Source organism: Saccostrea cucullata, unplaced genomic scaffold, assembly GCF_032062105.1.
Source record: "Saccostrea cucullata isolate Sc308-1 unplaced genomic scaffold, CSIRO_AGI_Scuc_v1 ctg165, whole genome shotgun sequence".
Classification (NCBI taxonomy): domain Eukaryota; kingdom Metazoa; phylum Mollusca; class Bivalvia; order Ostreida; family Ostreidae; genus Saccostrea; species Saccostrea cuccullata.
In genome coordinates, this window is record NW_026932023.1 from 212,722 (window position 1) to 229,474 (window position 16,753).

The following is a 16,753-nucleotide window of genomic DNA, read 5'->3' on the forward strand; positions in this document are numbered from 1 at the left end:
TGAAAACTTCATAAGTCAAAGAACATAGTTCATTAGCGTAAGGATTTTTGATAATCAGTGTTACCGTAGTTCTCTACACATACGAGGTAAAGCAGGAGAGGGAACCAGACTGGCCTGTTTGTTTACATTCAGCTGCGGTACCAGATTAATTCTGATTCTGACAAAATCGGACCGTGGTATTAGGATTGAAAAACTCACTGTCACTGTCTTATCATTTACATTGATAGTTTTAAAATAATTTTTTCATCAGAATATAAACGTGATTCATGTAAGAAATCCATTCTACTCTGTAAATGAGCCCGGCTCTCTGTACTTCTGAGTACTTTGATTTTTTCTATTGTTGCCAGCTATCTGATTGGCTCAAACTAGATCACATTATTAAGTATAAAAAGTGTTTTTGACTGGATGTTTCTATTTTAAAAATTTATAAAACTGCTCTTTCTAAAATTTGAAACGTTCTTCCATGAAGCAACAATAGTGCTGAGTACTGCTGATGTCACAATGTAGTCTTTATAAACCAGATGTTTCTAAAAACAGATACTGCAGCTGGTATTCATTTCTGTGGCGTCATAATGCAAATGACATAACTATGCCTTAAATGAGAAGGTACTGAATATTAGAAAGAAGGATTTTAAGACACATTTTATTAACTGATAGAAAAAAAATAATAAAACAATTGTAGGCTTTTGATTCGATACAATCCCTAGATATATAGACCTTAGAGAAAGCATATCGACCTCAAACTTCATGCCCAGTCGATTTGCTTTCTCTAAGGTCTATATATCTAGGGATTGACCTCATCAAAATTGTATCAATCTATAATTGTGTAGTAAATTGCATTTAAATGCTTCACACCATCCCATCCCCAAACCCTGCCAAAATTAGCCCAAAAAAGAAAAAAAACCACACACACAGTTTGACTTCTCTTACATATTGAAACTGCTTTACACCACACACACTTCAGACATCCCATGACCTACAGCTCACCCTAATAGTATCCAATTCATTACTTACCTTACTTCTATTGTAGTTAGTTGACAAGAAGCCAATTTTTTTTATGTACAAGTCTCTCACAGATTGTCCAAGTCGGTATTCTTGATCCATCCCAAGCTGGAAAAACGTAAGGGCTTATCAAAATCTACATTGAGATAATGATGATGGTCTCTGACCAGTAGAGCTAAAAATTGGAGGGTATATAGTGATAGGGATGTCTGTCTGTCTGTCCATTCATCTATACATTCTGTCCATCAGTATGAGCACTGAGCTCACTAAATCTCCCCGCCTCCCATATAATTATAATGACAATGTCCATGTTTTGCCAGGGGAAATCCAAAATATGTGTTCAATCAAAATGTAAAATAGGAGGTCATAATGGCACTATGTAACAAAGATTCTGTGAATGTCTCATTAAATTTCATTCAGTGGAGTTGAGGATAAGAGATGGGTATCCCTAAGCATAACAGATGGACAGCTAGATGGACAGATGGACATAGAGATGGATGGATAGACAGATGAATGTACATAATTATGGACGGACATCCTGATCACTATATACCCTCCAACTTTTCAAGTCGGGGGTATAATAATCACATGATACTTTTGTTAACTGTCCGTATCCTTGTGACCAGTTATATTCTTTAATGGGATCCAAAGGATATCCACGCATGGCACTCCTATCTCCATGTCTGTATACCTACAAAGAATTCATATCTCATTGAGTACAAAGCTAACCAGCCTGTGTATTAAAGTCTAGACCACCAATATTTTAACAAAAAATTATATAAAATCACAAACAAGGGGCGCCTGGGCACATTTGCTAGGAAAAAAGACAGAAATCAATTCAGTAATTGAAAACTTTAAATATGTTGTCCAAAATTATCCCTCCTTAAAAAGAGGTGAAAGGGGGGTGGGGGGTCATGATTTGAAACCAGAAGTCTCTGTAGAGACTGTAGCTCTACTGGTTTGTACTTATAACAGAGGATGAGAAAAGAAGTCATTGCCATCAGACCAAAACTGTAGAAGAATTAGCGTTTTAAATAGTGTTGGCAAATCGGACGGTTTTTAGTAACCGGTTACTCGCTCAATCTTCCGATCGAGTACCCGGTTACTCGCATGATTTATTCATATTCATATATTAATATCATTTATCTCATCCTTTACTCATTACTAATAAAACACAACTATATTGTGAACTTTATTTATAAACTGAAATATACACAGGCACGCACTATATTGAAAGAATTTTGATATTATAATACAAAACATTAATTAAATCATAAGAAGAAAAATAGATATTCAAGTGTACATTGGCGTTCATCACCTTTGACTTTTCGACCCACGATATATGTCACGATTAAGGAGAATAATTATTTTTAAAAATTGTGGTCACAACCTTACAGGATAACTCCAATTCTCATAAATAACATTTTACAGGTATCGAATCAGCTATTCTTTTTAAAATACTTTCAAACTACATGTATATATGTCTTTTGCGGTATCTTGTTAAATTATTTAATAAGGTAATTATAACTCAGGTCTTCAAAACTTGTATAACCTGCTGGCAATCAAAGCTATTCAATAATGAACTGTTAAAACTAATCAAAACAAATTGACCGTATTAGTGAAACACTGGATAATTAAGTCTAACAGTAAAGAAAATTAGAGGAATGTTTAATGTATACGGTTATAAACAAAATAACATTTTATTTTTTTATTTACTATATAAGATGCATTTTTATCCGAGTAACCGAATATCAGTTTTACTAACCGATACTCGCATCATTCGACGGTTAACCGGTTAACCGGGTACTCGTTGCCAACACTAGTTTTAAAGGAATTTCACGGACATTTCTATCTTTAGTAACAAAAGCAACACCGTTCATCAAAATCAAAAACCGATGCACTATTTTACGTATCTTAGTGTAGTCTACTTGTCTGCCAAATTATATTGAAATCAGACCAAAATTGTAGGAGGAGTAGCGTTTTAAAGGAATTTCACAGAAAATTCTATTTTCAGTAACCTTGGCAATACTGTTCATCGAAATCAAAAACCGATGCACTATTCTATGTATCTTAGTGTAGTCTACTTGTGTGCCAAATTATATTGAAATCAGACCAAAACTGTAGAAGGAGTAGCGTTTTAAAGTTATTTCATAGAAAATTCTATTTTAGTAACCATGGCAACGCCGTTCATCGAAATCAAAAACCAATGCACTATTCTATGTATCTTATTGTAGTCTACTTGTGTGCCAAGTAATACTGAAATCAGACCAAAACTGTAGAGGAGTAGCTTTTCAAAGTTATTTCACATAAATTTCTATTTTTAGTAACCATGGCAACACCGTTCATCGAAATCAAAATTCGATGCACTATTTTATGTATCTTAGTGTAGTCTACTTGTGTGCCAAGTAATACTGAAATCAGACCAAAACTGTAGGAGAAGTAGCGTTTTAAAGGAATTTCACAGAAAATTCTATTTTTAGTAACCATGGCAACATTGTTCATCAAAATCAAAAAGCGATGCACCATTCTATGTATCTTAGTGTAGTCTACTTGTCTGCCAAGTAATATTGAAATCAGACCAAAACTGTAGGAGAAGTAGCATTTTAAAGGAATTTCACAGAAATTTCTATTTTTAGTAACCATGGCAACATCGTTCATCGAAATCAAAAACCGATGCACTATTTTATGTATCTTAGTGTTGATTACTTGTTTGCCAATTTATAATAAAATCAGACCACAACTGTAGGAGGAGTAGCATTTTGAAAAATTGTTTACAGACAGACGGACAGACAGACGGATGGACGACGGACACCTTACTATCACATAAGCTCTTCTGGTCTCTGACCAGTAGAGCTAAAAACAAAAACAAACTTGAATCTGCACAAACTGCTTCCATATTTTTTTGACTAACCATGGCTTTTGAAGTTATACAAGATATTTTTTTTTCTTACATGTCTGAACTTCATCCCCAGGGGTAAAAGTTTGAACAAATTGAAATCTACACCACCTGAGGATACCTCTGAATTAATATGAATAATAATGATTTTCGCTGTTTAGACATGATAGGGGAAGCTTCTGGATAATTTTTCCTATATATTCATCATTTGTATATAACTTTGATCACTTGCTGTGGCCCTTTTTTATGGTGGCATATATCTGCCCCATAAATGCAAAATAAATTACGTTAACATGCAAGAAACTTATTCGATTTAAATATGGGTAAAATTATGGGTAAAATCCCTTATTAACATGCAGGATGCAACATAATTATGTAAACATGTTACTTATTTATGTCAACATACAAGTGAATTATGCAGACATGTGACTTATATTTATGTTAGCATTCAACATGTGACATATTTATATGAAAGGTAGTATATGTGTAAATACAAGTTTGTTCACATCATAAACAAGTTGAACGTTCACGTGATCATATCATCAATATATTTTGATTAGTGGCCTTAGTTTTTTCTGGGGATCACTAAAGTGACTGGTTCTGTCGAAAAAAAGAGCTTTAAAGCTTATGTTCTTTGTTGTATGTATATAGTCTGACTATGAATAAAATTTACTTACTTACCAAACTTTCATCTAATTGTCTAATTGTTGTTTTATGCATAAAATTATCACCCAAGCCAATCGATTGATCATCATCAAACCAAAAAAACTGACAGTTATTTATTAATTATGCTCTTGATTCTGCAAATTCACATGCTAGCCCCGCTTAGTCTCTATTTGTCTTACCACCCCATGATTTTTTTTAAACTGTGCCTATCAATGTATGGATCAACCAGCAGATTTATGCAGAAATAAATTATTTTCACTATTAGTAATTTTATTTCAGATGAAGACATTGGAAATGTAAATACTACATTTTGAATTCCCCAATGTCAGCCTAAGCCAGGTCGGATGATACAAACTTAAATCATTATCACTACAACCCCAACCAAAATAAAATCAGTGAAATAGGCTATTTCTTACTATGTGTACGAGACGTAGTGAACGTGTAGAAAGTTCTCCATTTGTTTGATGTCTTGCTTGGAAAAGACAAAGTATAAAAATGGCAGAAACTTCCAGACTAAGAAATGTGGGAAAGTGTTTCATTTCATTTCAAGTTGCTTGTTAAAATATCTTTCTGGAGTTGAATCTTCAACTGAACATCAGCTTATAATTTAAGTGTAATATTATCTATCACAATACATCGTGTTATAAACAACTGTAAACTGATCAATAATAGGCCTACTCTACAGTCACAGTGTCACTACACATCATCATCATGCCATCGTTGAGGTATGTATTAATTAAACCGGAAAATTAAAACTTAGACCCGGAATTTTTACAAAAACATTACAGAAAAAAACTATTTAAAAAATTATAAAGATGGAGTGAATATTTTTTCTTATTTAAAATGACAATGTTCGTAACAGCCTATATTAACATGTTTAACTTTGCTGTGATTACCGCTTGCCGGAAATATGAACGTTTTCATTCAGAAATGTAGGATATATTCTACTTTCTGTTTCACGTAAACAAAATCGTAATCATTCAAACATTTGCAGAAACGATGTCATTGAAGGTATGTCTCAAGAGTTTTAGTCCAATTACTTTCTTAAATAGAGATTTATGAGAACCACAAATGATTAAGTGTATTGTAAGCTAAAGTCATTACTGGGAACAGAAAAACACAACACGTTTTTTTGTAAAGCCTGGCCCTATAATGCTATTTATCTCATACGTGTGGGGGTTACAGCCCATTGGATAAACATGCTTTATGGAAGTTTATCAACGGGTGCTTTATCAATAGCACTTCCGGTTTTGATACGATCCCTCACTTCAAGATTTTATTTTATGGAAACTTTTTAGCTTACCTGAGCCGTAGGCTCAAGTGAGGTTTTCTGATCACATTTTGTCCGTCGTCCGTCCGTCTGTCTGTCTGTCCGTCCGTCCGTCTGTAAACTTTTCACATTTTCGACTTCTTCTGAAGAACCACTGAGCCAATTTTGACCAAACTTGGTACAAAGCATCCTTGGGTAAAGGGGAATTTAAATTGTTAAAATGAAGGGCCAAGTCCCCTCACAAGGGGAGATAATCAAGAAAAGGCAAAAATAGGGTGGGGTCATTAAAAAATTTTCTTCTCAAGAACCACTGGGCCAGAAAAGCTGAAACTTATGTGGAAGCATCCTGAGGTAGTGTAGATTCTAAATTGTTCAAATCATGACCCCTGGGGGTAGGGTGGGGCTACAATGGGGAATCAAATTTTTACATAGAAATATATAGGAAAAATCTTTAAAAATCTTCTTCTCAAGAACCACTGGGCCAGAAAAGCTGAAACTTATGTGGAAGCATCCTGGGGTAGTGTAGATTCTAAATTGTTCAAATCATGACCCCCGGGTTTAGGGCGGGGCCACAATGGGGAAGCAAAGTTTTACATAGAAATATATAGGAAAAATCTTTAAAGATCTTCTTCTCAAGAACCACTGGGCCAGAAAAGCTGAAACTTAGGTGGAAGCATCCTGGGGTAGTGTAGATTCTAAATTGTTCAAATCATGACCCCCAGGGGTAGGGCGGGGCCACAATGGGGAAGCAAAGTTTTACATAGAAATATATAGGAAAAATCTTTAAAAATCTTCTCAAGAACCAGTAGGCCAGAAAAGCTGAAACTTATGTGGAAGCATCCTTGGGTAGTGTAGATTCTAAATTGTTCAAATCATGACCCCCGGGTTTAGGGAGGGGCCACAATGGGGAATCAAAGTTTTACATAGAATTTTATAAGAAAAATCATAAAAAATCTTCTTAAGAACCAGTAGGCCAGAATAGCTGAAACTTATGTGGAGGCATCCTGGGTTAGTGTAGGTTTTAAATTATTCAAATCATGACCCCGGGGTTTTGGGGGGGGGGGGGCACAATAAGGTCTCAAAGTTTTTCATAGAAATATATAGAAAAAATCTTTTAAAAATCTTCTCCTCAAGACCCACTGGGCCAGAAAAGCTGAAACTTATGTGGAAGCTTCCTGGGATAGTGTAGATTTCAAATTGTTCAAATCGTGAACCCTTTGGGTGGGGTGGGGTCACAATTTGTATTACAAGGGGGAAATCTAGGAAAGAACAGCATGGGCAAGGCTTCTCAGGTGAGCGATGTGGCCCATGGGCCTCTTGTTTTGTGAAAATTATTGCCCTTATAAATAAACGGAGCAATACTATCGTTTAAAGCCAGAAGAAGACTCGTATTTGTCAAAGAAATGTCTTATTTTATAAAGGAACCTGTATGGCTACTTAAAGACATGTTTTAATCGTTTTCGGAGATAGTAAAGGCTAGCAATTAAGTTGTTGTTATCAGATTCCTAAAACATTTTCAATAATGCTTTCTCATATTATGCTACGTATGCCTACCTAGTAATGTAGGTGCAACTTACCATGGATCAACAATGAATTATACATGTAACGGGAGAGGAGAAAATGCAGCGGACCAGACCGGGATTCGAACCCAGGCCCCCTGAAATTCCGGTCGGGTGCTCTACCAACTGAGCTATCTGGCCACCGGCGATCGAACCCGGCTCACCGCCACATTCCTCCCTCCTTAAAGGTCTTTGGCCCTCCAAAGACCCCAACCCAGGCTCATCCCTGGCAGGTCTTTCACCTGTCAATTCCAGGGCATGGCACGGCACCAAATGTAATGGGAGAGGAGAAAATGCAGGGGACCAGACCGGGATTCGAACCCAGGCCCCCTGAAACTCCGGTCAGGTGCTCTACCTACTGAGCTATCTGGCCACCGGCGATCGAACCCGGCTGACCGCCACATACACAAGTAGGCCTAGCATTGCCTAGCATGTTTTGTACTGCCACCATACAAAGAGTTAATTTTACAATCCCATGATCTTTACAACTTTCAGTCAGGAGTTCGTTTGATGTAAAGCTCCAGCAATTGTCACATAATGTTTTCATTCAAAGACGCAGATACCAAAAATTCTAAATTTTGAACACGATCTACTTTCTTTCGAAGCATGTCAACATCAACGGTGCTACGTCATCAAGTTATACGTCATCAGTTTGAATTAGCAGTCATTCATGTAGTTTGCAAGGGGAAGTCTAAAAATTTTGTTAAAACGAAAGTCGTATGAGATAAATAGAACATCTATAATTGTTTGATTTGATATTGGCTTTATTCAACTTGTTGAAATGGTGTATATTCGCTCGGCAAGCCTCGCGAAATATATACACACCATTTCAACTCGTTGGATAAAGCCAATATCAAATCACACAATATAGATATCCTCTATATATCTATAGCCCTATACTAAGACCACGGAACATTAACTGTCAAAATTGGAAATATACAGCTTACGTCATTTCTATCTGTTACAATCAAAACATTCAGTGATAGACAACGAAATGGGCGGGTACAATTCGACGCGGACGTTTGGAAAACATCGGATTGAAATTGCAGATCGAAATTCATTTTCAATCCACCTGAGCTGTTTTCAAAGCAAAGAGTGAATGTATGATTCAAAAATCAACTATATTTCAACTCCCAAATACATATTGTTTGAAGTTCACATTAGCATATAATTTTAAGAACGCGAAAGATCATAGAAGACAAAGATTATTTTTCAGGAGATATTTGCAATTGATTTTAGAGGGGGGGGGGGGGGGGGGGAATTGGCGAGTCAGGCCATGGCTTAACATGACAATGTATTTTATTATAAGAGTGCATGAGTTTTATTCTTATTCTCACTGAAAACTGTTGGACAACTTTATTTAAAAATCGTTCACCCCCCCCCCCCCACAACACAAAGATATACATATATTTACCAAACAGAAATGAAATATTTGTCCCTTAAATATTAATTCATTTGAAACACTGGACAAAAAAAAATCGAACTGTACCAAAATTGAAATTATTTGTCTTCTGGGTCAATCAGTAATAATGTGCCTTCTGGCGTAGCTGAGGTGGATTGAAAATGAATTTCGATCTGCAATTTCAATCCGATGTTTTCCAAACGTCCGCGTCGAATTGTACCCGCCCATTTCATTGTCTATCACTGAATGTTTTGATTGTAACAGATAAAAATGACGTAAGCTGTATATTTCCAATTTTGCCAGTTAATGTTCCGCGGTCTTATCTGCATGGCTATACTGCTATATGGGCTCTATACTGAGATCACATACCTACCAAGATTAGTAGATTGAGGCAGCTCCGCCAGCTATACAAAAATATATCTGCGTTGCCAAGATACCCTGTATTAACTATTATCTTTCTCTTATATTATATTACAGTATCCATTCATTGTATTATTTTTTTATTTGACAGATACTGTGTATTCATGGATACAGGTAATACCTCTATTGAACAAATATAGATAAAAAGGTATTATCTTATTGCCAGATTTATGTAGAGCAAAATGAACAGATGATGATAATTTTAAATTTTCTTGTCTAGCTGGCTAATATGTTGATGGTACGATCATTAGGGCAGACACAGATCTATATACTTATTCAGTTTTAATTTTATTAGATGGGGCACCTCAAACTGCACCTGACATTTGGTGTGTCTACACTCTGACGTCACATGACGTCTAATTAAAATTATATAAATCAAAGTGAGTTTATTTTTTGTTGAATTTTTGTTGTTGTTCTGCATTCTGGGCATACTTGCCAACCTCCAGCATGTAAAAATCTGGTCATAACGCGTAATGACATTCACGACATATTTACCATGATTAAATTTTATACATATATATACAAAGTATTTGTGTATTGAGAATTCTTTTATTGAAAAAGGCTTTAATTTACAATGACAAAAAATTCATACATAATTTGATTAATAAATTTACATGTTAAAAAAGAGAATTGAAGGTTTCATACTTCAGCATTAACATATTAATATTAATTATTGACCTGAAGTAAATGTAATTTTTTTTTTTTAAAAAGCCTTTCCAGTTTCTGCTAAATTTGAAAGTATAACAATATCAGTTTTGAAGTTATTTTTCCTCTCTCTTAATTAATTAACTACTGCAATATGTATTAAATGTGAAGTTAGGCCTACACTGTCTTCGATCACATTACAGTGAATTAACCTTCAGATATCTGGATGCCTCAGTATCCGCACGATTTTTCATTGGAACGGAATTTTTTCATGTTATTTTGTCTTGTTAAAATGGTAATTCAGATATCCGGACACTTCACATATCCGGACAAATTTTCTAGGAACCAAAGCGTCTGGATAAATGAGGCTCCACTGTATTAAATTATCTAGAATGATTTTTTTTTTCCAAGGTTCCTTGATATGTACATAAATATTGTTTCTCTTTAAAGTCTTTTTCTTGGTTCAGTCAGAGACATGTGTTTGGTTCAATTTGTTCCTGCTGGTCCTGATAACGATATAGTTCTATCGGAAGGCATTTTAATTGACTTCAAACATTGATTTGTCAAAACAACACCTACACTGATAATTAATCCATCAGCATTGTTTACGTAGATCTAAGCTTGGGTTGTAACTGGAAGTTAAAATTGCAACCCAATTTATGAACCAAATCCGGAAATCGGGAGATTTTCGGGTTGCTCGGCAAAAATCGGGTGAAAAGCACGACCCGCCGAGTCATAAAAAATAATTGGGTTACGGGTTGAAAAATCGGGTGTGACCCGACGAAATCAGGTGATCGAGTTGGCAATTTTGATTCTGGGTCCACAAGTTACTGTGGAAAAAATTTCGTTTGGCTGCGGCCTTGCTGTTCTCACTATAATTGACTCTAATCTTTATACCCTCAATTTTTAAAGAAAGTTCGGGTATATTGTTGTTACTCATGTCCGTCCGTCCATCTGTCCGTCCGTCTGTCACACTTTTCTTCCCTGAACTCCTCTTACATTTTACTCAGCAGCCTAATCATCTTTTGGGAGATGGTTGGTGGTGTCATGTAGATGTGCAGTAACGTTTCGGAATTTTGATTTTGCCCCGGGGGGTCAAATGGGGATCGAAAAATGACGTTTTTTATGCAAAAAGCCCCGTCTTCCCTGAACTCCTCTTACATTTTACTCAGCAGCCTAATCATCTTTTGGGAGATGGTTGGTGGTGTCATGTAGATGTGCAGTAAGGTTTCAGAATTTTGATTTTGCCCCGGGGGGTCAAATGGGGGTCGAAAAATGATGTTTTTTATGCAAAAAGCCCCGTCTTCCCTGAACTCCTTCTTACATTTTACACAGTGGCCTAATCATCTTTTGGGAGATGGTTGGTGGTGTCATGTAGATGTGCAGTAAGGTTTCGGAATTTTGATTTTGCCCCGGGGGGTCAAATGGGGGTCGAAAAATGACATTTTTTATGCAAAAAGCCCCGTCTTCCCTGAACTCCTCTTACATTTTACTCAGCAGCCTAATCATCTTTTGGGAGATGGTTGGTGGTGTCATGTAGATGTGCAGTAAGGTTTCGGAATTTTGATTTTGCCCTGGGGGGTCAAATGGGGGTCGAAAAATGACGTTTTTTATGCAAAAAGCCCCGTCTTCCCTGAACTCCTACTTCATTTTACACAGTGGCCTAATCCTCTTTTGGGAGAGTTCACTCTTTTGAAATTTTGGTAAAACATCAAGGTCAAGGGGTAAAAAATCATAGCATATTGGGAAACATCTTGTTATGGGTAATGTACACGTGAAATGTGAAAGTCGTATCTCTTCTCAATCAAAAGGAAATACAACATTATTGAAAAGTAAGTTAAACTTCAAGGTCAAGGTCACAGAGTCAAAAAGTCATGATACATTTGGAAAGGTCTTATCACAGGTAATATACATGCATGTATAATATGAATGCCCTTTCATTTTTCTTTCAAAATGATCAATTTAAAACAATTAATTTTGTTTTGACAGTAGGTCAAACTTCAAGGTCATGGGTAATAAAAATCATAGTGTATTTAGAATGGTATTGTCCCAGTTAAATACTAATACACACGTTTGATATGAAAGTCCTGTCTCTCCTCATTCAAAATATATGACCATGAAGACCAAGGTTAAATTTATTGTGACAGATGGACAGACTTACAAACAAATGAGATTTAATGTCCCCTACCTTTAGCAAAAATGCGGGACAATAAATGTCCTTGCTGTTCTTGAGAAGAAGATTTATGTTACTGCTGGAAAAAGTCCCCTGCATATTTATATGTCAATTGATTGAAATTGGCCCAGTGGTTCTTAAGAAGTTAAGAATGTGAAAAGTTTGCAGACAAACAGATGGACGACAGAAAACAGTACATTTCAGAAAACAGTATGCTTTTAAATTGGTTAATCAAGGTGCTTTGGGTAGCAAAATAAAGCTAAACAGGTATATCTAATTCATCTGCAGAGCTTAGTCAGTTTTAATATGCACAACCTTTTCAACTCTTATAATAATTATATATTTTAAAAATATTTTATATCACCATGTCTGATTCAAGGGAGAACTAGAGATATGACCAGAAGTAAATCTGTTGAATATGAAATATGTACATGTATACTGTGTTTTTTAGCTCTACTGGTCAGAGACCAGAAGAGCTTATGCGATAGTAATGCGTCCGGCGTCCGTCCGTCCGTCTGTCTGTCTGTCTGTCCGTCTGTCCGTCTGTCTGTAAACAATTTTTCAAAATGCTACTCCTACTACAGTTTTGGTCTAATTTCATTATAACTTAACACACAAGTAGAATACACTAAGATACATAATTCTGTGTATTGCTTTTTGATTTCGATGAACGGTGTTGCCGTGGTTACTAAAAATAGAAATTTCTGTGAAATTCTTTCAAAATGCTACTCCTCCTACAGTTTTGGTCTGATTTCAGTATAACTTGGCACACAAGTAGAATACATTTAGATACATAATTCTGTATATCGGTTTTTGATTTCGATGAACGGTGTTGCCGTGGTTACTAAAAATAGAAATTTCTGTGAAATTCTTTCAAAATGCTACTCCTCCTACAGTTTTGGACTGATTTCAATATAACTTGGCACACAAGTAGACTACACTTAGATACATAATTCTTTGTATTGGTTTTTGATTTCGATGAACGGTGTTGCCGTGGTTACTAAAAAAAGAAATTTCTGTGAAATTCTTTCAAAATGCTACTCCTCCTACAGTTTTGGTCTGATTTCAGTATAACTTAGCACACAAGTAGAATACATTTAGAAACATGTACATAATTCTGTGTATCGGTTTTTGATTTCAATGAAAGGTGTTGTCGTGGTTACTAAAAATAGAAATTTCTGTGAAATTCTTTCAAAATACTACTCCTCCTACAGTTTTGGACTGATTTCAATATAACTTGGCACACAAGTAGACTACACTAAGATACATAATTCTGTGTATGGGTTTTTTATTTGGATGATTGGTGTTGCCGTGGGTACTAAAAATAGAAATTTCTGTGAAATTGTTTCAAAATGCTACTCCTCCTACAGTATTGGTCTGATTTCAGTATAACTTGGCACACAAGAAAAATACACTAAGATACATAATTCTGTATATCGGTTTTTGATTTCGATGAATGGTGTTGCCGTGGTTACTAAAAATAGAAATTTCTGTGAAATTCTTTCAAAATGCCACTCCTCCTACAATTTTGGTCTGATTTCAGTATAACTTGGCACACAAGTAGACTACATGTACACTTAGATACATAATTCTTTATATTGGTTTTTGATTTCAATAAACGGTGTTGCGGTAGTTACTAAAAATAGAAATTTCTGTGAAATTCTTTCAAAATGCTACTCCTCCTACAGTTTTGGTCTGATTTCAGTATAACTTGGCACACAAGTAGACTACACTTAGATACATAATTCTTTTTATCGGTTTTTGATTTCGATGAACGGTGTTGCCATGGTTACTAAAAATAGAAATTTCTGTGAATTCTTTCAAAATGCTACTCCTCCTACAGTTTTGGACTGATTTCAATATAACTTGGCACACAAGTAGACTACACTTAGATACATAATTCTTTGTATCGGTTTTTGATTTGGATAAACGGTGTTGCCGTGGTTACTAAAAATAGAAATTTCTGTGAAATTCTTTCAAAATGCTACTCCTCCTACAGTTTTGGTCTGATTTCAGTATAATTTGGCACACAAGTAGACTACACTTAGATACATAATTCTTTATATCGGTTTTTGATTTCGATGAACGGTGTTGCCATGGTTACTAAGAATAGAAATTTCTGTGAATTCTTTCAAAATGCTACTCCTCCTACAGTTTTGGACTGATTTCAATATAACTTGGCACACAAGTAGACTACACTTAGATACATAATTCTTTATATCGGTTTTTGATTTGGATAAACGGTGTTGCCGTGGTTACTAAAAATAGAAATTTCTGTGAAATTCTTTCAAAATGCTACTCCTCCTACAGTTTTGGTCTGATTTCAGTATAACTTGGCACACAAGTAGAATACACTTAGATACATAGTTCTGTGTATCGGTTTTTGATTTCGATGAACAGTGTAGCTGTGGTTACTAAAAATAGAAATATCTGTAAAATTGTTTCAAAATGCTACTCCTTCTACAGTTTTGGTCTGATTTCAGTATAACTTGGCACACAAGTAGAATACATTTAGATACATAATTCTGTATATCGGTTTTTGATTTCGATGAACGGTGTTGCTGTGGTTACTAAAAATAGAAATTTCTGTGAAATTCTTTCAAAATGCTACTCCTCCTACAGTTTTGGACTGATTTCAGTATAACTTGGCACACAAGTAGAATACACTAAGATACATAATTCTTTGTATCGGTTTTTGATTTCGATGAACGGTGTTGCCGTGGTTACTAAAAATAGAAATTTCTGTGAAATTCTTTCAAAATGCTACTCCTCCTACAGTTTTGGTCTGATTTCAGTATAACTTAGCACACAAGTAGAATACATTTAGAAACATGTACATAATTCTGTGTATCGGTTTTTGATTTCAATGAAAGGTGTTGCCGTGGTTACTAAAAATAGAAATTTCTGTGAAATTCTTTCAAAATACTACTCCTCCTACAGTTTTGGACTGATTTCAATATAACTTGGCACACAAGTAGACTACACTAAGATACATAATTCTGTGTATGGGTTTTTTATTTGGATGATTGGTGTTGCCGTGGGTACTAAAAATAGAAATTTCTGTGAAATTGTTTCAAAATGCTACTCCTCCTACAGTATTGGTCTGATTTCAGTATAACTTGGCACACAAGAAAAATACACTAAGATACATAATTCTGTGTATCAGTTTTTGATTTCGATGAACGGTGTTGCTGTGGTTACTAAAAATAGAAATTTCTGTGAAATTCTTTCAAAATGCCACTCCTCCTACAATTTTGGTCTGATTTCAGTATAACTTGGCACACAAGTAGACTACATGTACACTTAGATACATAATTCTTTATATTGGTTTTTGATTTCAATAAACGGTGTTGCGGTAGTTACTAAAAATAGAAATTTCTGTGAAATTCTTTCAAAATGCTACTCCTCCTACAGTTTTGGTCTGATTTCAGTATAACTTGGCACACAAGTAGACTACACTTAGATACATAATTCTTTGTATCGGTTTTTGATTTCGATGAACGGTGTTGCCATGGTTACTAAAAATAGAAATTTCTGTGAATTCTTTCAAAATGCTACTCCTCCTACAGTTTTGGACTGATTTCAATATAACTTGGCACACAAGTAGACTACACTTAGATACATAATTCTTTGTATCGGTTTTTGATTTGGATAAACGGTGTTGCCATGGTTACTAAAAATAGAAATTTCTGTGAAATTCTTTCAAAATGCTACTCCTCCTACAGTTTTGGTCTGATTTCAGTATAACTTGGCACACAAGTAGACTACACTTAGATACATAATTCTTTATATCGGTTTTTGATTTGGATAAACGGTGTTGCCATGGTTACTAAAAATAGAAATTTCTGTGAAATTCTTTCAAAATGCTACTCCTCCTACAGTTTTGGTCTGATTTCAGTATAACTTGGCACACAAGTAGACTACACTTAGATACATAATTCTGTGTATCGGTTTTTGATTTCGATGAACGGTGTAGCTGTGGTTACTAAAAATAGAAATATCTGTAAAATTGTTTCAAAATGCTACTCCTTCTACAGTTTTGGTCTGATTTCAATATAACTTGGCACACAAGTAGAATAAACTAAGAACATAAAGAGACTTTATCAACGATCATTATTCTATTGATTGCTGTTGTAAAGTTTCAAATCCTAGCTGCTTTATAAGTACTTTTCACTTCCTTTGCTATAAGTTCAAACCAGTAGAGCTTCAGTCTTGACAGAGACTTCTGGTTTAGTAATTTGTTTGTTTGTTGTGACGGCAGCTTTTGGCAAAGGTTGAAGTTTCTCAAATGTAAGTCAAACTCCAAGGTCAAGGTCAAAGGGTCAAAATTGTTCGTATCAAAGGGAAAGTCTTGTCACAAGGAATACACATGTGAAATAAGAGAGAAATCCCTAGTACTTCCTCACCTGTTCAAAAGTTATTGCCAAGGTTAAAGTTAAATTGGGTTCAACTCTAGGGTCAAGGTCAAAAATATTTATACCTGTTGAAAATATGATTTCTTTCGTTTGAGGAACGAATTAGACAGAAATCAATTTCTACTTGGTGTGATAATGAATTACTTTTTCGGAATTACAAGGTTTTCATTCGAATACCTGGTGTATATCACGTGGTTCTTTAGAACCGGTCTCGTTAGCAAGGCTATATAAGCGGTGAATAGTGGTTTAAATACCAGTTTAGGACGACACGTAGAGCACGATAAAGTTTAAATTTCAGATGTAGA

General features: G+C 35.2%; 1 protein-coding gene and 1 long non-coding RNA gene across 3 annotated transcripts in view; one reads left to right on the top strand and one right to left on the bottom strand.

The window, feature by feature from the left end:
- Positions 1 to 1,012: 1,012 nt before the first annotated feature.
- On the bottom strand, positions 1,013 to 5,253 carry LOC134234276 (uncharacterized). The gene is made up of 3 exons (XR_009985147.1): positions 4,981 to 5,253; positions 1,598 to 1,693; positions 1,013 to 1,110 (listed from the first exon to the last, which is right to left on the bottom strand). It is a non-coding gene; the product is annotated as an uncharacterized LOC134234276 (long non-coding RNA).
- Positions 5,254 to 5,509: 256 nt separating this feature from the next.
- The window catches only part of LOC134234274 (esterase OVCA2-like), a 44,820-nt gene continuing 33,576 nt past the window's right edge, over positions 5,510 to 16,753 (top strand). For both annotated transcript variants that reach the window (XM_062716323.1, XM_062716324.1), the window contains exons 1-2: positions 5,510 to 5,575; positions 9,307 to 9,329. In XM_062716323.1, the coding sequence (XP_062572307.1) occupies positions 5,564 to 5,575; positions 9,307 to 9,329 (35 nt within the window). In that variant the 5' untranslated portion in view covers positions 5,510 to 5,563. The remainder of the gene's footprint in view (positions 5,576 to 9,306; positions 9,330 to 16,753) is intronic.